This window comes from Labrus mixtus, chromosome 5, assembly GCF_963584025.1.
Source record: "Labrus mixtus chromosome 5, fLabMix1.1, whole genome shotgun sequence".
NCBI lineage: Eukaryota > Metazoa > Chordata > Actinopteri > Labriformes > Labridae > Labrus > Labrus mixtus.
Genome location: NC_083616.1, coordinates 22,310,624 through 22,336,642, shown reverse-complemented (window position 1 = coordinate 22,336,642; position 26,019 = coordinate 22,310,624). Strand labels below are relative to the sequence as shown.

The window sequence follows — 26,019 nt, the reverse complement described above, 5'->3', positions numbered from 1 at the left end:
AGCTTCAACAGTTTCCCAAAAAAGCTTCTTTAGCTTTAGATTTTTTTAACAGTAGGCTATAGGTTATTTTAAGCCAACTCTGTTAGCAGCTCTTTATTTTCTATTCATTTCAGTAAGCTTTATTGTTAATATTATTGTTGTATTGTTTGTTATTATATGCTTAATATGGTAATATTGTCACATTCATGCCTAATGAAGCTTAGGCCTAGTGAACAGTTTTTTTTATTGTAAGCTTCGCTCCTCCCTACTAACACAATTCAAAGGTAAAAGGGTTCTGCTCTCTCATTTTTGGAAGTTTTTATGCTACTTCTTACAGCTCTTGTATCATTTTTGTATCATCATCCTTTTTAGATTTATCAGGTCAGGACCAAATAATATACATAGGCCTACTGGAAAATATTATTAGACTATTCTGGGGACTGAATCCTAAGATGTCTGACTTAAAGATGTGAGGTGTATCAAGTAATGTATTATTGATGTGTGCGGTTGTTGTTTTGGTCCAAGCCCACCTCATGGCTCCTGGTGCGCTCCCTGCTCATAGTAAACTCGGCAGCAGTGAGACTGGCCAAAGACTGCTGCGAGGAGGAGGCGGGGCTTACATCTGTCAGCTCCGGCCCGCCCTCCTGCTGTCTGTTCGGGGTTTGGAAGCGAGGCGAGGGGGGCTGCTTTCTTGTGAGCCGTCGCTTCTGTAATATCGAGGGAGGAGAGCGGTCAACATGACGAGCAACATCAGGTACAAGAGCCGGATCCCTGTCAAAACAGGTGAGCGTGGTTTCTGGATTTTGTTTTTTCAGCTATATATCTTTGGGAGATCGATGCAATGATTGCTTCATGTTTCTGTGTCCCTGGGCGTCGCTCTGCATCCCTGCACCTGCGCCTCCTCCCCATCCATCCTGTGATGACCAATAGATGAGAACACTGAGGTAAGAGACACCCATTTTTTTTTATAATTGTTTAGCCTTTTTTTTTTTTTTTTAAAAAGGCTTTTATAATGCATTCATGATACCAGGCCGTTTTTCAAGGCGGTGTCGCAATTTCACGGCCAAATGCTTCGGCAGCATCAGCAGCAATATTTGCGTTTCAAATCGCATGTTTTCGCTCATATTTGCTACGTTGCCTGTATGTTCAATAAACGCAAAAGGCTCTGGGAGCAGCCATGCCATCACAGGCTGAGCTGTGATCAGCAGGCTGACAGGCGGTGGGGGGGGGGTGAGGTTTCATTTTTAGACGCGTATGTGGAGCAGGCCGGCGAGCAGCCAACATGGTCCTCTAAACGGCAGCATCCATCCTCTCCTCTCCTCTCCGTGACCCACCGCTCTACTGTGCACAATTACCAGCGAGTATCGGTCACTGAGTCCACCGGATGACTGATCAAATTGTCGGGGTTGCATCAGCACGACTCGTGATTAAAGTCGCCTACCTTTAATAAACCCTTCCCGAGCATTGTTCAGCTCAGAAACACAGCTGCCACATGAGCCTTCAGGGGAGGTCGCATCTCTGATGACCCTGGACCTTCCTCCTCCCCCTACTTCCTCTCTTCCTCTTCACATGCAGAGTGTCTGCTGACCGGGGAAGAGTATTTGCATGTGCTGAGCCTGACTGTGCTTGGATCATTCAGCCAACCTGATTGTTAGTAAAAATGGGAAAGAGGAGAATAGAACAACAAATGAATACTTTTATAGATATCTACAAAACCATTCTCTTTGCAGCTGCCAATTTATCATATATTGCAGTTGGGTTAGGAATTCTTCATAGGTCAGTTTTGACAGATGTGCTGTTGTAGTTTTGTGTCATTTGAAAGCTGCAGTCTGTGTTGATGTTGAATTGGAAATCAAACTCTTAAGTGCTAGCTGTATGGACGAAACAGGTATACAACCTTTAAAAATGACACAGTACACCTGAGAATCCCCAAAAAATACAGCCTTCAAAATGAGCAACAGCCAGTCTAAACCTTTGTGAATCATTGTCAACTAACATTATGGCTTTTATGAGGATATGATTTATTGCTGTTCTGTTAGAATGAAGATACTCTAAGTGTAACTTACTGACAACTATGTACACACATAAGTGTTTGCCACCCTAAATTCACATTTCTTTTGCACCTACAGTCAGTATGGGTAGTTGTCCGGCTTAGAAGAAGTTTTGAGATCTTTTTATGAAATGAATGTACGAGCAAAATAAATAATACTCTTATTACAAGTAGAAGTCTTGCTTTATAATAGTTGCATAACATTTTCACGTAAGGATCAAACGTGAAATTCCTTATCAGGCATCACAGAAGCCTTCTGATCAATATTTTTTGATCACATTTATTTTTTGAGGAGGTGTCCGCACATCCAACTATCTCAGGTAGGTGCGCAGGGCGACAAACTATTACTAAAGAAAAACTCCTGCACACGTCTCTTGCTAAGTATCACCAATTTAGAGGGACGGAAACGTTGTGATTTCTCTAACAAATTGGTGATACTTAGCAAGAGAACTGTGCAGCATTTTTTTCTTTTCAAGTAAAGTATTTTTTTTGGAAATGTTCTTCATTTAGAAACCAATCAAAAGAACGTAAATGTAGGCGTATACAATTTCAGAAAATCGCCCTATACCTTGAAAGTAAGACTCAGTAAAGTACATTTGAATGTAGGTAAAACTGGATGCTGCTTTGCCTAAGAGGATTTTTACCTCCTAAATTACAAAAATAGATTTAAATGTCGTAGAAGGCCTACATGTATTTGTAACAAAGTGAGATCTATTATTAATGAGGAACACTTTTTACAAACTGCTCTTTATAAAACTTGCAGTAGTCTTTTAACCTGGTAAAGTACAAAGCTTTTTTAGTGTTCTTAGAGTCAAATTTGTACAGTATTTTGCCACCTTAGTGATTTTTGTCCTCCACCGCCCCCTCACTGATGGCCAATACAAGCTGGTCATGTTGCAAACAGATTTGCCAGAAATTCACAATTGGACAAAATCCAATAGTTGAAATGATTGCATGCTCTCTCTCTCTTTCTCTCTCACACACACACACACACACACACACACTCACACGCACACACAGGCATGCACAAGCTTAGATTTCTCAAAAACCTGGATTAGTATGATTGTTGCAGGGTGTAATGCTTTCAGAATCTGTATTTCCAGTGTGTGCAGACATACTGACAATGACCTCAGATCACAGTTAAAACAGCTGTTGTCTTTTCACTGTAATATTCATGCACTCATACTCAGTATTTAGACTATGATACAGTTCATGTGCACGTTTTGCTTTATCCAGTAACCCTCCCACATACTCTGTTGAAGCTGACCCTCATGGTCACTTTGAAAAAAAAAAACACTCACTCCTAATCATCCTGGCTGCGGAGGAGGAGGAAGGAGAGTGCTGGAAATAAAAAATGATCTTACTCGATGTGACTGTCTGTGAGCTGAGATCATAATTGCTGAAAGAATTGTAACTGACTTAATCTGAATCTTAAATCAATATTTTCCCTTCTTTCTCCCCTTCCTCTTTCCACTTTGTTATTTTCACTCTACATCATGGAGCATAAGGGTTACGTTGCCGGGCAACAGGTTTAAAAAAAAAAAAAAAAAAAATCCATTTTCATCACTTCTCTGAAGGAGTGCACGACACCATGTGACCCACCCACAATCCTGTGTTGTGGTTATTCTCTGTGTGTGGTAGGGTATTCTCTGAATATCAGAAACTACAATCAGAGCTTGAGAAACATCCATATACTCAGTGGAGCAGCCATGGATCAAATTTAGCATGATCCACATCCAGTATAATATGGTCACATGATAAAAATATCTCATCCCACCTGACCACATTTTTATTTCACAGCCATAAATTAACATAGCTGCTTTGATTATCTTAATAGCATTAATAATAATAGCAAGCATTTCTTTGCTATCTCCCTAAAGAGTCCTATAGTAGCTTATGACATCAGACATGTGTGACAATTGAGAAATAAATAGCCTCAGCAAGGAAAAGGGAACAGAAACTTATTAGACTCAGGAGACAGTTTTTTTTAAACCTTTATTTAATCAGGTAATTAACCCACTGAGATTAAGATCTCTTTCACAAGACAGCAGCATACATCATAATAAATATTACACGATTAAGAAACAGTTCAAAAACAATAAGTTAAGAGCAGACAATTACAATGTGCAGAATCGTGAAGATTGAGGATTACAGTTCAAATACACAGGCAGGCACCAATGGTACTCGCGTTTTTTGTCTTTTAAGATCGAGTGAAAGGCTTCAAGGGAAATCAGATCTGCCATTTTCGAGTCATTTTGGAGAAAGTTCCATGCAAAGGGAGCAGCAAAATTAAACGCTCTTTTCCCGAGCTCAGTCCGGACACGAGGAACAGACAGTTTAAAAACGTCACGGGAAGGCAAGGCAAAGTGGCTTCTGGTTCTTTGGTGGTATGAACATATATACAAAGGAACTAAACCAAGAAGGGCTTTGTAGATAAGACTCAGCCAGTGTATATACCTGCACGCCTTCAAGGATAGCCAATCAGATTTCATATACAGGTCACAGTTACTACTCAGTAACTACTCTCTCTTTTGTTGTTCAGATGGATTAGCCTTCTCAGATAATGTTAGCTCGTTTCTGGAAAAGTCTGCAGACCCTCGAGACTAAGGTAGTTTCAGTGACAGCGTTCATTCAGCGTCATTGCACACATTCACAATTTAAAACCTTTTTGATTTTTGCTTATATATTATTCCAGGTGAATTGTTACATTTTATCTCTATGCCTTGGCTGTTAACGACTCAGCTGTTCATGAAGCACGCATTTTAAGAAAGTGATAACAAATTCGAGATAATTCTGTTGAAATATCAGAATGATCAAACTTCCTTGTCACATCTGTCTGAGCTGTCATGACTGTCGGGATGAATCAGATCAGTGGTCACATAACGTCCTGATTAAACAGAAGTTGAGTCAGACGCATGTTCACTTAACATACAACTCAACTCTCATTTCACCTCCCACTTCACTCTTCCTCCATTACTGACCCTCCTCTCGCTACTGAAACACGCTGACCAGCTGTGCGGACCAGGAATAGGCGTACCTTTCGGGGGGGGGGGGTGCTGAAACTGGGATTTGAACCCCCTGTGGCTCCATCTTTTCAGCAGAATAGATAAGTTATAAGAAGAGCAGGAGAGAGTGGCCAATCCAAGAATTCTTGTTCTTTCTTTTCCTTGATAATTCTTCGATACAGTAATCAACAGTTTTGTGCCTTTAGCAGCTTTAAGGTTGGAAAATAATCTTATTCCACACTTTATGGCAGGTTTAGCATCTTAGAAGCTCTGTGATGTTTACATAGAGAAACATTCATACCTAACACCCAGAGTCTCTTCGTGGTTTCATTCAATTCTTGATGTATTTTTTAACATCTTATACACAAATTCAGACTGATATATTCTGTGTTTGTTACTTCTTTGAAAATCTTGAATATTCACAGGATAAAAAAAAAAAAAAGGTTCCATTGTTGTAACTGTCAGCCTGACACATGTGCTGCATCAAGATTTTTCAGTTCACACACTTCAGAGTGTAAAAAAGTGTGACATAGATCGTGCATGATTTTGTTGACTTGTGTTAACAAAGTGTGTTTGAGCCGCTGACAGTGATAATACAGCGCTGTTAGCGGCTCTGTGAGGTTGGGGTCCCTCGAGCTAAAATGCTAATTCTGACAAGGATAACAAGCTGATGCATGTTTCTATCATACAAAATGAGATCATACAAAATGTTTAATCAAACCAGTGTAGAAAAATTAGTCTCCAACAAAGTGAATACATAACCTGTAATAACCTGTCTGTATAACCCTGCAGTACTTTAACGTTGCGTATGAGATCACAATAACCTACTTTCCTGAGTATCATGCTAGAAGAAGCAGCTTCTGTCATCTTTGTGTGCTGCTGTGTTTTCTACGAGCTTTCTTTGAAGTGTTTTTCCTCTTTGACAGACTGTGTTGTTGTTCTTCTTCTTCAGGTGTTTGAGGAGTTTATACCCTGCAGTGTGTTCCCATCTTCCTAATTAAGTTTCTTCATGCAGGAAACATGCATGTAGCGCCTGTGATTCACTGGAGCGTGTTTCTGTTTCGTTTCCTACCTGAAGCAGCTCACCTCCCTTTTCCTCCTTGGGTTTTATACATAACGCTGCTGCTGTGCTCGTCATGCCTCAGCTCTGAATTTCAAGAGGCTTTTAAAAAAGTAACTGCAGGCTGACTGACCCACATAGCAGAGTCTTTGAAAAATGGTTTTTCATTGGACTCGATATGTTTGGGATTACAAGTTCTTTCGAAAAAAAGGGATCAGGGGCTTTGGCGGTTACCCAACAAAGGAATTAAGAATGATTTCATAATTGTTCTTGCCCCAATCAACAACAAGGACTTTGTTATCGTATTTTAATTAATCACACTCAATGCACATATTTTGACTAGAAAAAGAGGTTCCTTTTCAATTCCCATCAAAGCGCAAAGTTGGAGTTACTCCATATGAGTACTTGAGCTTTTCAATCTCAACCTTAAAACGACTTAACAATCTTGATTCAAGGTCCAATTAATCACTTATCCAAAGCTGCTGACTTAAAACACACAACGTTTTTTATCAGCGTATTGGGTCATTTGTCATTAAGCTGTCGATGGTCATACTTAATAATATTATGAGCCTATAAAAGATGTCTGATCTTTGTTGGCCTGAAAGTTAATCTCAGTACTTCAGTGTGAAGCTCTTGAATCCACTTTGGCCCGATAATTTAAGAAGAATTGATTTCATGCAGTCAATCAGTTAACCCTTGAAAACAGATGGAGATTAAATTTACAATTCAATCGTCAACTGTACTTCTATTGTTACCAAACCCCATGAAGAGCCAAACTAACAGTCCTCATACTCTCTGACCTCACTACTATACCAGAACAGACTCATTTCTACTTAGAGTATTAATCCCTCAAAGCACATTAATAATATATCTTTTCATTTGCTTAAACAGCTGGTCACTGTTACTCAAACAGGATAAACTGTACTTTTGCTGAGGGCTATTTCAAGCTGTGAGTCACATTTAGTTTTCTAGTGATTATAAACAGAAGTGGGACAGTGGATGTTGAATTATTCAAATTGAATAACAATGTGAGAGAAATGAGATCTATCAATTTCAACTCAGATTAATTAATTGATGGTTGGAGGACAAGTTGTGTTCTCGATTCTTTATTTTACTGAATGATAAATACTCAAGGATATTACATGTTTATAAATATAATTCGAGGTTATCGCCATGCTCCCTAAAGGGTCCATTGTCATTGAATAAACGGATGTTATAACTGGGCTTCTACTACAGAGAGTCCTTCGGTGATTGTATTGTTGCCTGAGCATTTTCATGCTGTCAGATTAGCATGTAAAAGACACGAGTGCACGCAGGCCTTTGCATCGCCCCGGAGAGAAAACAGACGAGGGGAGGGGGGCTAAAGGTTCTTTATGTTGTTTTTTGTAGCCCTCTCCTTCTGTCTCACCCATCCTCATATCTACCCCTTATCTCTCCCCCCCCCTACCCTTTTTGCCTCACTTACTGGTGGGCAGACAGCAGTTTAGTCAAAGTGATCGGGGTTAGTGTGTGAAAGTGTCAGCTGGACGACTGGGAGACGCAGAGAGTCATCAGTAAAGGTCAGCGCTCTTCACTGCTGCATCACTCTGCAGTCTGAAACGCACCACACAGTGGAAAACCCAGTAGTTGACACAATTTCACAAGATCAGTGTGAGTCCGCACTCTGCACCAGATGGAACAGGGGCGAAGGTCCCTGAATATGTACTCTGAATATGTACTCTGAATACTTATAAACACCAGTTATTCCTCTTTCACTAATGTAGATTTTGGAGAAAATTGGTTGTGGAGTAGCTTGCTTCAGGCGCGGCTCTACGAGGGTGCAAGAGGTTGCATTGCACCCTCGTTTTGAATTTCTGCACCCTCAATTGAATGGATGCAAGAAAATAAAGATGTGTTTTTTTTTTTTTTTTTACAATAGGTGATCAAGACTTTAAAATGACCACAGTGACTCAGATAATGTTTATTAAATGATCTGATGGTCATGACAGGTGCATGCGATCTGTCGGTTCCCTGAAGAGCACATGGCAGGACCCATAACATCTTTGTAACTGTAACTGCACCCCCCTTTTAATCTCAGATGCGCCCTAAGTCATTTTGTTCTCGAAGCTGGCCTTTCTTTCACACTGTTGGAAAATAACACTCTCCTGAAGTCTCTTTGAAATGCTTTTTAAAATAGATAGATCAATAATTATTAGATAAATGTTGTTTTGTATAATGTGCTGAGGGGTTTTGTTAACTTGTTAAGTTTTTATCAGCAGTTTGTCTAATATTAGCTAACTTTAGATACATGAAGTAAAGCTATCTCATTCAGACAGAACAGTCACCACTTATGTGAGCATCATCACTGTGTTCAAGTATTTTTATATTCACCAAACTGTGTCCTCGTAATGTTGAAATCAATGTGTGCTATCAAAGAGCTGCAGATAGACTTTTATTTTAAAGTGGTTCTAGTCATTTAATGCCTCTATTTGAGGATGATGTTTTTGCTCCTCCTGTGCACACTGAACTGTGCTGAAAATAGAACACGTCACCATGGATACTCCTCTAATATTGTCTCGTAGAAACATGCTAACCAGTGAAACTATCTGAAGTGATTCTGTCGTTTGCACATCTTCAGTCTTCTCACGGAGACTTCAAATGTTCAGACGTCTTTTTCAGCCTGACTGTGTTGTGCTGTCTCCTCACTGCAGCCTCTTCAAAGTGTTTGGCAGCAGGGAATGATGGGTACTCTGCTGGTCCAGAGTCATTTGGATTAGATTTTGTACTTGTATGTGTGTGTGTGTGTGTGTGTGTGTGTGTGTGTGTGTGTGTGTGTGTGTGTGTGTCCTAGCCGTGGAGTGAGCTGCTGGGGCCTTTTGAGAGTCATTTCCTGTAAACTATGATTTTGTGTGAGTGTGAGGAAGAAGCTGAGCGCTGCCTGCTGAGGGACTGGATGATGTCTGGACCCTTAGTTAAATCAGCTCAACTGTAACATATTAATACAGCGACAAAGTGACTGTCCGCGTCAGGGAGCATTTAAACACTGGAATCATATTCTGACTGTGAAGGAGCCTCTTTTTATACTTCTTTTACACAGAGAGCTCAAAACATTTTGCCCATGTTATGTTGTTGTGCAAATGACAGACAGAGGGCAGTCAGCATTTGTTTTTGACTTGATTTAAGGTTTGTTAAAAATGTAAACAAAAGTATGGTAAAATAATTAAGTAAAGTGATTTTGAGAGCATTAGAAATCAAATAAAAAAATAGTAGATAATTAATTAGTTGATTGACAGAAAGTAACAAAACTATGTTGAGTCAAAGATAGGCCCCATTTAAAAATAAGTTCTCATTAAATCCACTTTAGAGCAAAATGTTTAAATATGATCTTGTTTCTGTCTTCACAGGGACGATTTCAACTTTATTTCTTTGTTAAATAATTTATATTCAAACATTTTGTAGGTTCAAAGAGATAGACGGATGCGATTTGATGAGGTCATTTTTGGTTTTGCTTTAAGAAAACTTTTCATAGGATAAATAATCCTTAACTGCAACCTCAGTTTGAAACTGACACATGTCTATCCAGTATTTATAACGCTGAAGCCACAAGCTGGTTAGGCAGTTATTTTATATTTTTAGTGAAGACTTATAACGGCTGTCTGTTTCCCCATTTCAACTTTTTTTTTACACGACAGAAGAAAACGAAAAGAAAAATGATGAACAACACTGCTTTAAAAACATGAACAAGGAAAGACAAAGAAAACAAGAACGTTATAATCCCTTTCATTTATTCTCAAAGATTACTCCCCCAATGGCCCCTCGTTCAAAATCTAAGCTGCTCATTAATATTTAACTCAGAATGACGTAGAATTATTAAGAAATCAACAACAGTCACAACTTTTTGGAGCCACTTAGTAATGACAGAATTGAACATAATGTTGAATTTGTCAGTAACAAAAGAAGTGTGACTGTCATGATAACATGTGCTTTGTAGTTTGTGTGTGTGTGTGTGTGTGTGTGTGTGTGTGTGTGTGTGTGTGTGTGTGTGTGTGTGTGTGTGTGTGTGTGTGTGTGTGTGTGTGTGTGTGTGTGTGTTGGAGAGGGGGACAGCTGGCAACTGAGAAAGGAAAGCTGGGGGGGGGGGGGGGGGTGAGTGAGGGGTAGGTGGGGGGGCTTTTCTAATGCCATTTCAAGACATCTGTTCTATTCTTCTTTTCAGACACACACACACACACACACACACACACACACACACACACACACACACACACACACACACACACACACACACACACACACACACACGCTCTTTAATGTCTCTATCACAACTCTTCATCAAGCACCATGACTAACTTTTGCATCTACACCACAAGGACTGACTAACAGGCTCATTTTATGCCCTGAGAAGCAGTACACCCAGACCCTACACTTTCTGCTGTTTTGAGTCCTCTGTCTCCCCCCTGTGGTGTGGAGGGGAACTGTAACATCCTTTACGTGGCATCACCGCCGGGTGTGCCAACTTTGGAAAAGAAAAGAGAAAAAACGGTCTTTTTATTTCAAAGAGCGTTTAGGTTCTGCTGCCCACATCATGTATGAGTTGGACACACCCATCCACACTCACACACACACATACACACACACACACACACACACACACACACACACACACACACACCACTGTCACATCTGGAAGCAATTGAGTGTAACCTCTAAGAGCCGTATACCTCTTTCACCTCTACACACACACTGACACACACACACCCACACACACACTCCGGAGTTAACCAAAGGAGACGACATGGTGACTGATCTTCTTTACATCCTTTTCATTAAAGTCTAGACCAGAGCTACACAAACTTTTTGAAACTGTTGAATCTGTCAGTGTCCACCAAACACAGACACACATGTACAAATCTTTCAGCTGAAGGTTGCACCAGGATTTATTTAAACTTAATTGTTTATTTGCTTTTTTTTCCCGAGAGTTACATGAGATTAATGTCACCCTCCTGATGCCTCTTGTGTGGCTCCGCCCAAAGTTTGAAAATATAACTACAAGCACCTTTTAAAGCAGCTTTATTTACACATTAAATGTCATTAGCCAACCCTAAAGGTTATGAATAACAAGTTATTTAGCTTTGGATGTGCCATAAGGTTAACTTTGTTATATTTGGACAAAGCTAGGCTTACTCTAGCTTGCTTCTCAATTTAACACAACCCTGCATTGTAATTGAAATTTGAGCATTTGCAGTAAACATTTGTAAACATCTTAAACATTATTTCATCTAAACAAGTGTAATGGGCGGACTTTCAGACCATTTCAGGCTGCAGATGAAGCTAAACATCAGTTACCATCAGAATAATTGGTGCAGATTTCATGTTGAAAAAAAGCCCTGCTTTTTGTATTTATTTTGGATTCAGGAGAAACGTGTTGCAAACAGGTGTGGTGTAAAACATGAAGAACAGCAGATGGACATTAAAACCGAGTTCAAGCTCATAAGCTCTCTTTGATATTTGTTTATTTATCTCACTTTATCTCAATATCTCACATCTAATATCTTATACATCGTACTTTCCAAATGTTTTTTTTTTGACTGTTTATGCTTCACTAAAATGTCTGGCTCCTAGCTGTAAGGTCATATTTGGGGTAAATGCATGACAGCAGTGTCCATCATGCTCCAAAAAGAACAATAATAAACTTCTCTGACAGGCCACATTCCTTCTTTATTTGTATTTGTATTTCATGGTTGCTCCTAAGTGATGTGTTGTTTCTGTATCAGAGGGCTTGCATCACGGTTAATGTTAAATACTGAAGTATCATTATAGTGTGTCACAGGTAGAGACGTTTCATACAGTCAGCAGAGATGTATACAGAGATGTACAATAACAACTTCGCTCAAGTTCCTGGCCTACAAATAGTTAACTTTCTGGCTTGTTAACCACATTACTGAAAGTTGTTAGCAGTTATACTTAAATACATATATCCTCTAAACTACTCAGACATTTTCATTTCACTGATTGTTTGAGGACAAATGACGTCAAATGAATCAATATTGGAGGAGAGTAGAGTACCAACAACAAATGCAGTTTTGTGTGTCAGTACTTTTGTTTACTTCTTTCTTATCCCATTACTTATTTCAAAATCCCTCAGATTAAACTTTTGAACTTTGGAGCACAAGCAAAGGAAAAAGATTTTACATCTTAACTTCATTCCCAGATGTTTAAACCAACTCCACCTTAAGCAGCTACAACAGATAAGTTCTTCATACACACACTGATGTATTAACATCAATCACTGCAACGCTTTATCTCTCTTAGGGGCCACTTTGATCACGTTTGATCACAGGTACCTCTCTGCTTCGATTTAAGTAGAGTTTTATTATCAAAAGCTTGAATGCAGTATTTTTATTTGTAAAAGATCATTTCTACGTTGATTCATTTCTTCTCTTTCTCCTCTTAAGACTCTGTAATGCCCTGGTCTAGACGGTTCTGTTCGGCTCAGAGCATTCACTGAACACAATGACTGACACGTTTATTTACTGAATAATCTGATTGTCTCACGTCACAGGCCTGAACTTGCAGCCTCTGTGTCTTATATGTGTGTGTGTTTCTGAGCCACACTGCAGCGTTTCTCAGTGTCAAGTTCAAACTAGTTGTTCTCATTTTCTTGACTTTTCACCCTGAGGTCAAAGAAACATCGACACTCTCTGACTGCTCCCTCTCCTTCTCTCTCTCTCTCTCTCTCTCCCCGCGAGCTGGTGGTCACTTCTCTCAGTGCACAGTTTTATTTTTCAACTGTCGGAGCTGGGGGAGGGAATCCAGGCTGAATGAATGAGTTTCTTTTAGACCTTCTCTTCTTCCATCCCTCCCTTGTTTCCTCCCTCAAATTGCCACCTCTTTTTTACTCCCTCGCTCTCCGTCTCCCTCCCTCTCAGTTAGAATTCCTCCGTACCTGTCTGAACAGGGAGAGTCGGGCGGCTGCAGGGCAGAGGGGAAAAAAGAAAGTAAGAAGGCAGGGGGGAAAAAAGGAAGTTAAGGTATTCAAGAGAGGGAAAGTAGGAGGAACAAAAGGTGAATATTTAAAGAGCAACAACAGGACAGAGGGGTGTTAGAGACGACTTGGGAACAGACGGGGGAGTAGGGAAAGACTTTATCAAGATCTTGGGGCTTGGAGCTTTCTTTTTCCTCTTCCCTGCTGGGCTGTTTTCAAGTTTTTTGAGACCCGTGGCTATTTTTGTCAGTAAGTGTCGGAGTGGTTTGGGATGGATGCCATCATGCTGCAAGAAAAACTTGTGGAACGACTGCTGTGCCCACGAGTGAGAACAGCCAGACAGAAGGTAAAAAAAAAAAAAAGATGGATGTCTTTTGGGGGAAATGGTGAAAAATATGAAGAAGATGACAGACGTATTTCAGAGAGACTTTTGAAATGTTTAAACTCAACGCCTTCACACCTTTAGATTTACTGCCAGCATCTTTGAGAGTTCTCTCGTCCTCTCTGCGGAGGTGTTTGCTCTTGTGATACGGCTTCATAGAGTCAGATTTACGGCTGAGATGTTTTTACTATTACTCATTGATTTCTCTTCAGCTTTCTCCACTCTCTCTGCTCTTGCTCTCTGCCAAGTGAACACTGTCTGTTTGCACCGCCTGTGTGTGTGTGTTTTTTTTTTTTTGTAAACACAATCCTCACCCGAGGCGACTGTCGGAAATGCCTGTGACAAGTTATGACAGAATATGAGGACTCTGGCTGTGTCTTTGACTTGTGTGTTTGCGCAGTTTAAAAAAAAGAGCCTTTCAGGTTCTGTTGAATGAAGCTTCTGTGTGTGTGTGTGTGTGTGTGTGTGTGTGTGTGTGTGTGTGTGTGTGAATGCTCTAGCAGGCTTCAAGCGTGTATTTATATCAGCGTGTACTGTAGGGTGAAGATGACGTCCTGCCAGATTCAGCACTGAGACTTTCTGTCTGACAGAGACTGGTATCCTCTGGTTCTCTTTGTGTTTTACAGTTTTTGTGGGAAGTCTGCGACACTGGTTATTCTGGGGCTGTGCACGAGTTGTAGATTTTCTCTGTTCGAGACGTCGACTTTCTGTTGTGGTTTACTTTATTGACTCAGACGCTGCCAGATACATTTCGTTTTTTTTCTCATTAGAAACCCTCTGAGCTCTCTCACAGATATTTACTGTGCTTCTATTTATAAGACTTTTATATTTAATTGTAAATTGTATTGTAGAGCTGTAACAATTATAACGATAGTCAGTTTGTTTCATTTATATCTCGAGCAAAACCAGCAGATAAAATGTCGTTCTTATTTCTCAGGTGTGAGGATGCTCTACTTAATGCTTCAATTGAAACAGTTTATAACACAGATTTGAAAATACTCTTTTCCAAAAAAGTCATAAAGTTTGTAAGTGATAGAATCAAAATAAACATGAAGTTCCAATAGGTGAGAGTGCTCTCATTATGTATAACAGCCTTTATTAGTATTAATTATTAGATTACAGTTGTTGATGCACTTACCCAGACAAGATTCACTTTAACGGCTTCAATTTTACAAAAAAAAGTTTGTATTTTGTATTAGTGATCTCAGTCTGCTGAGTTAACAGGAATCCAACATTTTCAGATGAATGTAGCAGAGTCCATATGATTTTATTTACCTTTTAACTGCAGAGGAGTAAAACAAACTGGCGGACATTTGATGTACTCAAAGGAACCTTAAATTGTACTTAAGCAGACTAACATTTGGTAAATGTATTTCTTTACATCCATAACAAGTCTCTATACAATACATTCGGTTGGTTGTTAAAACAATAACTTTTGGTTTCCAACAACAGAGATGATGGGTTGTTGTTTTTTGTTATTTCTGTACTTTCAATCGGCCAGACAATATTTTGTCTGACAAACATCTTAATAAGCGAATAATTGTTTGGCTCTATCATAAATTCTCAGCTAAACAAAAAAATACTCGTAGCCTTTATTTAATTTTGTCTTTTGATACTAAATATCTCCTTGTTCTTCTTCTTCTTCTTCTTCTTCTTCTTCTTCTTCTTCTTAATTTTGTCGCAGGAGAAACAGTATGTGGGATTCGCAACGCTGCCCAACCAGGTCCACAGGAAGTCTGTGAAGAAAGGCTTCGACTTTACTCTGATGGTGGCAGGTCAGTTTGTGACGTGATAACAAATATACTCGACTTTAGACTCATTAACAAGTTTATGAAATACATCTAACTTAAACCAATCAAATGTAAAATTAAAAAAAACATGCAAGTTAAATTGCTCTCAGTGAAGTACAAATTAGTTTTCAGGAGGTGTTGTTTCAACTTCATGATTATTGTTGAGGCCACAGTTTGTGGATTGTTTGTACTTCACTAAAAACAAGTTTCTAATCTTCTAATCTCTTACCACAGGGGAGTCTGGTATGGGTAAATCCACCCTGGTCAACAGCCTGTTCCTCACAGACCTCTACAAAGACAGGAAGTTACTGAATGCTGAGGGTGAGTCTTCATGCCCTTTATTATCTTCCTCTATCTCTATTCTTGTTGACTAGAGTCTGTCTTTTATTTAACTTTAAAGTTGTCACCCAGTAGAAGTGAAGAAGTCATTTTCTTATTGATTGAAGTTTAACATTTAGTGCAGCTGTGACCGCTCAATCAGGACAGAGGCTTACCAATGTGTCTCATTTTGCTTCTCCAGAAATAGTCACCTCTGGCTCCAAAAAGGATAACTGTGACAGCCAAGATTTTGACTTGTGGCTTCTAAACTCTCGTCTGCAAAACAATAGTCCACGTCAAGGTGGCTGTGTCCACTTCTTACATACAGTTTATTTGAAAAATGTCATCGATATGTTTTCAGATTTTTCAGTTTCGCGCGATTTTAACAACTCAGATGTCTAAAAATGATTTGATTACAACTTGAATTCTAAATGAAATGCCTCGAATATCAGCAAGCGAATGGTTATTATTGTTAGATAGCTACACAGCTGCTACACCATTAATTACCATAGTCGTTGAAAATATTAAATTAAAGCTACTCTGCAATAAGTAACCTGTTTTTAAAGGAAAGAGTTTATTTTGATCTGTCAATGGGATTTTTTTTAACAAAACAACATTTGAATATGAAGTTTTATTAGAAAAAAAGAGTTATGAGTCAAATGAATGTATCTTAATTATATCCATCAATGATGTCACTAATGCTGAAGCCATGAAAACAGTACAAACCCTGAACTACTTCATTAGGATTTTCTTCGCACCATTAATCAATCAATTCAATCAATTTTTATTTGTATAGCGTCAACTCATAACAAGTGTTATCTCGAGACACTTTACAAAAATCAGGTAAAAGACCTTACTCATTGCTTAACAGACTTGACATTCCTCCTTTTTGTTGTTGATGTTGTGCAGAGCGCATCAACCAAACTGTGGAGATCATCAAACACACCGTAGACATCGAGGAGAAAGGAGTCAAACTCAAGCTGACCATTGTTGACACACCGGGGTTTGGAGACGCCGTCAACAACAACGAGTGGTGAGCTGGAGAAACTGATGATCTAATCTGACTCAGTCGGTTTATTGAATCCACGGAGCATGAAGGGGATGCTTATTCAGCCTGTGATACGTCTATGTGTGTGTTCGTGTGTGTGTGTGTGTGTGTTCTAGCTGGAAGCCCATCACGGACTACATCGATCAGCAGTTTGAACAATACTTCAGGGATGAAAGCGGCCTGAACAGAAAGAACATCCAAGACAACCGAGTGCACTGCTGCCTATACTTCATCCCTCCATTCGGACATGGGTAAGAACACACACACATACGCACACACACATACGCACATGCACACACAATGAGACCAAATAAACAAACCTTCTGCACAGAATCCTTCAACTTGCTTTTTTTTTAAGGACTTTAGTGTCTTTTCTCTCACTTACGGTCTTGATTTCTCTCCTCAGTCTTCGTCCAGTGGATGTTGAGTTCATGAAGGCTCTGCATGAAAAAGTGAACATCATCCCACTCATCGCAAAAGCTGACTGCCTCACACCAAACGAGATAAAGAAGCTCAAAGACCGAGTGAGTCCCAGAACTGCAGCCCTGCTTCAAGTCTGTCTGTGTGCAGATTGTTCACTTATTTTATCTTTGTATTCTTACCTCTGCTGTGTGTGTGTGTGTGTGTGTGTGTGTGTGTGTGTGTGTGCGTGTGTGTGTGTGTGTGTGTGTGTGTGTGTGTGTGTGTGTGTGTGTGTGTGTGTGTGTGTGTGTGTGTGTGTGTGTGTGTGTGTGTGTGTGTGTGTGTGTGTGTGTGTGTGTGTCTGTGTGTGTGTGTCCAGATACGAGATGAAATAGAGAAGTTCGGGATCAAAGTGTACCAGTTCCCTGAATGTGACTCTGATGAGGATGAAGAGTTTAAGCAGCTTGACAAGGAGCTGAAGGTGAGTCAGATACCTGATACAGACTCCACTTCATTCAAGACTCACTGACAGTGGAAGTAACTAAAGCCACAGACTGGGGTCATTGCACCTCTCTGAGGTTTCTTCTTCCAGGTATGCAGCAAAGATTATAGTCAGGAAATAATCACAAGACAAAATCCATCGTAATTTATTTTATTATTATTTAGATGTTTCAAATGTTATACTTTGTCAGCATAGTCATATGAATTTAAGTAGTGTACAGTTTTACATCTGATTTAACCCTATATGACCCCATACAGTATGCTTGTACTGGTATAGAGTTAATAATGATAATACATTTTATTTATAACACCATTTACATTTGTGGCTAATCTTTAAGTGCAATAAATTATTCTTTATATCAAAATAGTTCATCATATCTTATGGTTGCGTTTTCAATCAGCGCAATTGTTCCATCTTTGTTAATCACTTTGTTCCTAATGCTTCATTGTTATTTTATTTCTGTTTTCATGAGTCATTTTAACAAACACCAATGTTTTACAAACCTCCAAAAACCCAACAGTGAACCTTGAGTTAACACACATAGATGACATTTATTTTTTATTATAGAACAAATTCATAACAAATGTTGTCTCAAGACAATTTACAAAAAGAGCAGGTCTACACCTCGATCTTTGTTTTATTCTTTACAGATAGAATCCACCATGAGTACAGCACTTGGTAACATTTAGCAAATTAACAGAGGCAAGGACTAACTTCCTTTAACAGGCGGAAACCTCGAGCAGAACCAGACTCATGTTGAATAGCCATCTTCTGCAACTGTGTTGAGCTTTGAAAGTGGGATAGAGAGCGATGACAAAATACACAGATTGAAAAAGTCGAACAAACAGAGCAACAAAAAACCAAACCAAACCAATAATCATTTTAGAAGTCTGTGTGATATAAGCAGGAAAAGCCAAGTAATGATGAAAGTTTAAGTCAATAGGTCTAATTTAAGGGTTTACAATGATCATAATATGAGGAAGGACTGATAATATAAATTGTGTCAGTTTAACCCTTTATGTGATCTACTGCTGTAGTGTAGCGTTTTCAGCATGAGTCCACGTATCAGCTGGGAAAATCTGAGCAGGGCTAATAAACAGCCGACAGTCTCAACCATTACAGTAACTCGTCTCTGAGCTGCTCAGAGGCCTTTTGTGTGTGTGTTGAACTGTGAATATGTACCAGGTCCCAGCTTGCTCACGCAGCATTCTCTGGATTGATAAGAGATCATAAAAACAATGCACGCTCTTGTCTGTGTGTGCAGGAGTGCACCCCGTTTGCTGTGATTGGCAGTAACACCGTGGTGGAGGCTCGGGGGCAGAGAGTGAGGGGGAGGCTGTACCCCTGGGGCATTGTGGAAGGTACGATCATGAGTTATTACTCAATCATCTGTGTATGTCTGAATGCTCGTTTGACACAGTTTGAGTGGCATGACTTTATTATTCTACATGTTCCTTTATCAGTGGAAAACCAGTCGCACTGTGACTTTGTGAAACTGAGGAACATGCTGATTCGCTCGCACATGCACGACCTAAAAGACGTGACCTGTGACGTCCACTACGAAAACTACAGAGCACAGTGCATACAGGAGATGACCAGGTGAGTGTGAGAAAGATAACACCGGAGAGGGAGAGAGTGTTTTGTAAACTTCTCAGATAACTGCTGATGTCTACAGGTTTCAGTACAGACTTTTCTGCTTCTCACGCTGTCTTCTTCTCCTTCTTCTTCTTCTTCTTCTTCTTCTTCTTCTTCTCCTTCTTCTTTTTCTTCTTCTTCTCCTTCTTCTTCTTCTTCTTCTTCTTCTTCTTCTTGTTCTTCTCCTTCTTCTTCTTCTTCTTCTTCTTCTTCTTCTTCTTCTCCTTCTTCTTTTTCTTCTTCTTCTCCTTCTTCTTCTTCTTCTTCTTCTTCTTCTTCTTGTTCTTCTCCTTCTTCTTTTTCTTCTTCTTCTTCTTCTCCTTCTTCTTCTTCTTCTTCTCCTTCTTCTTTTTCTTCTTCTTCTTCTTCTTCTTCTTCTTCTTCTTCTTCTTCTTCTTCTCCTTCTTCTTCTTCTTCTTCTTCTTCTTCTTCTCAGTAAACTGGCCCAGGACAACCGTATGGAGAGTCCCATTCCCATCTTGCCAATCTCCACTCCTGATGTAGAGACTGAGAAGCTTATCAAAATGAAAGATGAGGAGGTAAGAAGCAACAACACGTTAGATTTGTCCAACAGCTTTAGTTTCTTTTATTCAGATAGTTTTATTTTCCTCCTGTCCAGAATGTTCTGTACTGCTGATATTTGGTTGTTTTATATTTATATTTATGTTTCACGTTAACTAATGTAGTAGTACATATGATACATATAATAGGGTAGATATGAAATGCCATTTCAAATATCTCAAGGCAAATAGTTGCCTTACTTAATTTGCATTGTTGTATCTGTGGATAGTGAAAACAACCGAGAGACACATAATCTAAATACAAGATGAATAAAATGACACAGAAATAGAAATGTAAAATACATGAAAGATCAACATTCAAATTTATTAACTTAGAGGCGAGAAATTCGAAAAAAATATTAAGTATTTGCAGAAACTTTTATATGTCAATGTCCTCTGAAAAAAACACACACTCACTAATTTTATTATCGTCTATAATAAAATACAGATTATACATACAAACTTTGGAGTCCCAATTATAACAAGTAGAAACAGTTTACATTCTTCTATTATACCTTTATTACAATCTGCAGTGAGACATTCATGTGGACACTGTGTGACCCAAAATTATTACACAATATGATAAAGTGTACCGCCTATTTTATTAAACTGATAGATAGTGAGGCATCCTCTGAGTCCCTTCAAAGGTTAAACATGGGAAGAATATCCGACTTTGTAAACAGTATTATTCTGACTGAAATCATATATCTAGTGCCAGTATTCTTGGATGCAAATGTGGGTATTTAAATCTCTTAGGGAATAGTCTGTATGAATGTTGAATCTATTCTAAGTTTAAATACAGGTTAGCATAAAATTGAAAGCATCACATGATCAAACTGTTTGAGCTGTTAATAATGTATTTATGTTGAGACTTAAAGCAAATGTTCCTCCCTGTCTGCAGCTGAAGAGGATGCAGGAGATGCTGAATAAGATGCAGCAGCAGATGCACGATAAAGAACAGTGATGTCTCTCCCGGGGCTGCAGCGCCCCCTGCTGTTTCTCCTCTGAACGACAGTGAGACCCTCAGACGATGAACATGGATTAGTGTTAGTGGCAACTGTTGCTGTGCATTTCTCCTCAGTTTGGTGCTTTGTATAGTTTGTCTGCCTGGAGGGTTGTGTGTCAGAGGGTGTTTTCATCTCTGAAACTATCCACATGCCCATTTTGAGCCCCACCACCCCACCCCCCGCTGTGATTTAACAGTCTTAACATATATAGTATAAATGCCTAATTTAAATTACTACTCAGTGTATCTAATTTATAAATGCAATGCTTAACCTTTTGGGTATTTTGTCAGGGTATGAAAATGCGTGCTACAACTTGTTTTGTAAAAAAAAGATATGGGTTGTTGGTGATGTTTCAATCTGAACATGGATATTGTTTTTTATCATGTGTTTGTGAGTGTGTGTTTGAGTATGTGAGTTTGTGTATCTAATGAAATTTCCTCCAGTATCAGCCAATTATCCGTCCACAAAACTTCTATTTGTCCTTTTGACCTTATACTTTGTTATTTCGCTCTCAGATCCTCATAAAAACCTTCTTGTGACATTTTTTTTCACAAATGGCAACTCAAAAGAATCTCTCAGCCAGCATATTTTACATGCTGGCTGAGCTGAAAATGCACTTACTTGCCAGTGGCTTACTGTGAATGGAGAGCCTCAGAGAGGGTCACTGCAGTGCAGGATGCATGTACGAGCATGCTGTCATTACTCATGTCTGCTAAATGCTGAGGGCCTATTTTTACTGCTTTATAGTCAATGCCCTGTGCTTGTATTTAAAATGCATCATGCCCTACAGTCTGCTTTGTCAAAAAAAAAAATGAAAGATCAATAACAGGGAGAGAATACTGTGTCTATGCTTCTGTTCTGATTTCTCTCCTTAAAGGTGAACTGCTGCCTCCTGCCAGTGAAGATGTGTAACGTGAGTGTGAATGGAGACTATTTCAGAGTGTGTGTGTGTGTGTGTGTGTGTGTGTGTGTGTGTGTGTGTGTGTGTGTGTGTGTGTGTGTGTGTGTGTGTGTGTGTGTGTGTGTGTGTGTGTGTGTGTGTGTGTGTGTGTGTGTGTGTGTGTTTGCTGATGCTGAAGAACAGTACATATTTTGCCTGAAGGTTGTGAGCTCAGCCTGTGCCCCGTTTATAAAGGTGTGACAAATAAACACTTGTTTCTTGTCCCTCTGGCTCCACATGTTTCTCTGATGATTACACGTCATTCATCGACATCCAGTAGTCTTCAGTTCAACATCCTCTGTCATGTCCGGCTGTCAGAGTCTGAACTGCAGAGCTCTGAGTCTGCGCTGCTGCGGGAACGTTATCTGCTGATTCATGTTTATCTTCTGCAGCCACTCTTCCTCCTGCACTGCACACATCATCATCTCCCTGACAGTCAGAGGAGACACGAGCACAAAAACATTTTTTATTTGTTGAATTCATTGATATGGACAGTGCACATTAATTCACATATCAGTTAGAGGAGTCAATGTAAATATTTAGGAATATCAAGATAGCTCAATTTAATCCGTAGTCCTAAAGTAGATACTTTATATTAGGAAAGATAGAAATATCATTAATTTACTCATAAATGTTTTATTCCTAATATTTCATAGTGGAAAAAGTACTGAAGTCTTGTACTTTCATAAATATTCCACTAAAGCAATAAAAAAATATTCTCAATCAGAAACTTACTGCGTGAAAAAGTTGAACAACAAATCATGGATTAGTTGTCAACTATGAAATGAATTGCAGGTTATTTGAATTCATGTTTGGCTTTGGGAGACTGATCAACATTTTAACCTTTTTTTCCTCCTTTTTTTGTTTTTGATAAAAAAAACACTAAATCAAATAATTAATCCATGGATTGACAATAATAAAAGTTATCTTCCAATTCAGCTCTATGAGCATAAACGATCACAGTGAAGTACACAACAATGCTGCATAATTAAATGATTTTCTTCTTATATCTTTTCTTTCTGCGATATATATTGCGATATGAAAAGATACAGGACGGTATTTCAAACAAGAGCAGCAAGTTTCTAAAGGGTTTAAATATGACTTATTAACATTTGAATCATACAGTTATAATTGAATTATTTTGAACTTTAAGTCTGTTTTATCTATTTTATCTTAAGCCCGCACAATGAGGGAAAAAATGTGATGGGCAATACTGTTTTGGATATTATGATAATGATATAAAGTGGGATAAATAAACTAATACTAAAGAATCTCACGTTTCTTGTGAATTCAAAACAAATCAAGCATTTTATACCAATACATTTGCAACAATTACTCTGAGGCTAGCTGGTAGTTAGCTGGAGTTTCATCTGGCTGCATGAAAATGATGTGAGGGCATGTAAAATGTACACATGCTGTGAAGTGCTTCTTTACATGGATACGTTTTCTAATATATTGCAATAAATGAAGACGTCTGCGATGGGTTCATTATGAAAGTTCATGTTGCGGTTAACGATAAAATTGTGATTCATGGTGCAATGAATCTTGTGCTTTCTTGTACATTTTCAAATAACAAATTTAGCAATGACAGAGTTGTAATCCGACCTGAGAACTCTGGATTATGAGCATTAAATATAAAACATTGAATATAGTTGTGTGCTATTTTAACGCTGTCTTCTTTAATTGAGTCAACAGTTTTCCTGTAATTCCTTAGGGGGGAAAAAAGATAGAGCGTCTGCAATACTTCCTTTGTTCAGTTTGAAGCTTGTGTTTGTGTGTGTGAGCGTCTCTCTGTTCATATTTGACACTTATCAGTGAGAGCCAGCTGCTGAACGCTCGCACACACACACACACACACACAGTGACTCGACCACAGTCGTCTGCTGAAGACACACAGCTCTAAAGGTAAATTCATTTATTAAGACTTTTTAGCTTTAGCTTTTTTCACTTAATTAAACACATATTTGAGCCACTTCAATCTTTTCTTTTTTTAAGCAACTTTGTACCTGAACCACAGTATACCTTGGGGAACATTAGTTATGTGCAGCACTGGAGTCAAAGGAAAATAAGGTGTATCGTACTGTATCATATGGTATGGTATGGTATCGTACGGTATCATATCATATCGTAGGACAAAGTTTGATAAGAAATGTCGACATAATAGTAAAATACTATACCAGACACCATTTTACAGTAAAATAACTTATTTGACTGCACTTTAGTTTTAAATACGGGACTTTAACTTGTAGTGAATGTTTTCACAGTGTGATATTTCTTATACTTTTCAAAGGATTTGAATATTTCTTACACCACTGCTTGGATGAAAATGAATAAAATATCTTCTCTTCTGTCCAGTGATCTGTCATCATGAAGGGCTTCCTCAGTCTGCTTCTCATCTGCATCTCATCAGCATCAGCATGTCCTCACCTTTGCACCTGTAATGGAAGCCAGGTGGACTGCAGCAGCAGATCTCTCACCTCCTCCTCTCTGCCCACTCGTTTCCCTGCTGGAACCACCGAGCTCTACCTCCACAACAACGTGCTCACCCACCTTCCCAACGGGCTCCTGGACAACCTGCCCTCCCTGCGCCAAGTCTCCCTTCACAACAACTCCTGGGTGTGCGACTGTGGAGTCCTCTACCTGCGGGCCTGGCTCCTCAGTCATCCTGCCGGCCTAAGGTCACACACGGGCGTGAACTGCAGCTCCCCACCCGACCTGAGAGGACGTCTGGTGGTGTATCTGACCGAAGACGAGGTCCTGGAGTCCTGTCACTACTGGTACTGTGACCTGGCTCTTGTCTCTCAGGTGTGTCTCTTTGTGTTTGTGATGGTGCAGGCGGCTCTGCTGGTGGCTCTTATCGTGTTCCTGAGGAGGTTTGAGAGGCTCTCCAGAGAGGCGAGGAGGACCACGGAGGAGAGCTTCACAGCCGGGGAGGGTCAGAAGGAGAACTACTACAGCCCTCTAGAGGGCAGCAGCATCTGAGATGAAGCTGAGATGTGTTTGGTTGTTAGATTTAACTAAAGAAAAAGAGCAATTAGTAATTTAGACAGATGATTAGATAGAAAAAGTTGCTCACAAGCTTTTCAAGTTTAAATACAATTCAAATGACCTTTTAATCCACAAGCAGGTTAGATTAAAGCAAAAACATGAGTGAACTATTAGAGAAATAGAAAATGCAGAGAGCGTTTCTGGACAATACTGAAGCTGTTCTGTTGGCTTTTGCTTTACTTTGTGAGCGTACTCGTGTGTGTAGACAACTGTATACCCTACCCTTGTAGTAGACTTGTTAATGAAGATACGTGTATATCATCTTTAAAAACAGTGAACACTTGAGCATGCCTGATATTGGACTTTGAGGAGATAGCATTGTCATCATTTTATAACCTCCCTGTTATCAAATAATTCATTAGGATTGATTAGGAACTTGATAAGTATATCTTACATTTGGCTAAGAATCATAACCATCTATATGTGTACTGAGCAGGCCAGTCTATAGTTTAGAAAATGAACTTGTCATTGAGGTTAATTAATTACCACAGAGATATTTCTGGCTATTCTGTTCTGTAGTTATCTTATCAACCATGTGCTAAAACGTATACATCTGTGTTTAGCTGATATCAGGTGATATAATATGCATTCATTTCACTCCCTCTCATCAAACCCTTTTTTAAGTGGCATTATTACATTAGGACACTCCAGTTTTTAAATTAACTCTGATATGTCAAAAACATGGACTGTCTCTGCCAAAAACAATGTGGTTAACAATAAATCATGTAGTTTTCCAAAGCTTTAGGGTTAAAACCATCCAATGGTAATCCTTGTGTATCACCTTGAACACCTGTGAAGTTAAATAATACTCTCACCTGAAGTCTGAATAAGAAATGGTTATTTTTTTTCTTCTATGTGCATATGATGTCTGGAAGATTCGTACATTTTTCTACTTAAAGTTGAAGATATTTAATCTTGATATGAAGTCGTGTAACTTTTTCAATTTATATATATAGTCCAGTTTCGTCAGGGGAAAAAATAATGAAATCATTTTTGATTATGCCTTGTTTATGTTAGACCTGAGTCAAATGTTATTGAGAAACTAAATTTCTTTCACATTGTATGACTTTAATGTTTATTCCTTTTAACACAATTGCAAAAGCAAATTCTTACTTTATAAATCAAATAAAACAATAAATCTAATGGGAACAACTGAGTGGACTTTTTGTTTTCTGTCTAATGGAAAGACAAAATAGTGACATTGACATTTTATTTCTTAATTTTACGCTAGATTTGAAACCTTTTTTTCTAATAAAGTTTTACTTTTCACAAAAAAATAAATATATACAATTTTATATACAATTATTTTATTATAAAAAATATATATAT

The 26,019-nt window shown here is 38.9% G+C and overlaps 2 protein-coding genes across 3 annotated transcripts; both read left to right on the top strand.

The window, feature by feature from the left end:
* Positions 1-626: 626 nt before the first annotated feature.
* septin5a (septin 5a) lies at positions 627-21,866 on the top strand. 2 transcript variants are annotated; one of them, XM_061038607.1, is made up of 12 exons: positions 627-762; positions 910-923; positions 15,125-15,215; positions 15,465-15,551; positions 16,458-16,581; positions 16,713-16,847; positions 17,003-17,120; positions 17,378-17,479; positions 18,765-18,861; positions 18,964-19,099; positions 19,572-19,674; positions 20,597-21,866. In XM_061038607.1, exons 1-12 carry the CDS (start codon positions 717-719, stop codon positions 20,657-20,659), a joined length of 1,116 nt encoding a protein of 371 aa, XP_060894590.1. In that variant the 5' UTR covers positions 627-716; the 3' UTR covers positions 20,660-21,866. The 2 variants fall into 2 exon arrangements, with proteins under 2 accessions (XP_060894590.1, XP_060894588.1); XM_061038605.1 differs by lacking the exons at positions 627-762; positions 910-923 and adding an exon at positions 12,950-13,404.
* Positions 21,867-22,579: 713 nt separating this feature from the next.
* gp1bb (glycoprotein Ib platelet subunit beta) lies at positions 22,580-25,842 on the top strand. The gene is made up of 2 exons (XM_061038609.1): positions 22,580-23,547; positions 23,998-25,842. Exon 2 carries the CDS (start codon positions 24,010-24,012, stop codon positions 24,622-24,624), a length of 615 nt encoding a protein of 204 aa, XP_060894592.1. The 5' UTR covers positions 22,580-23,547; positions 23,998-24,009; the 3' UTR covers positions 24,625-25,842.
* The last annotated feature ends 177 nt before the right edge of the window (positions 25,843-26,019 follow it).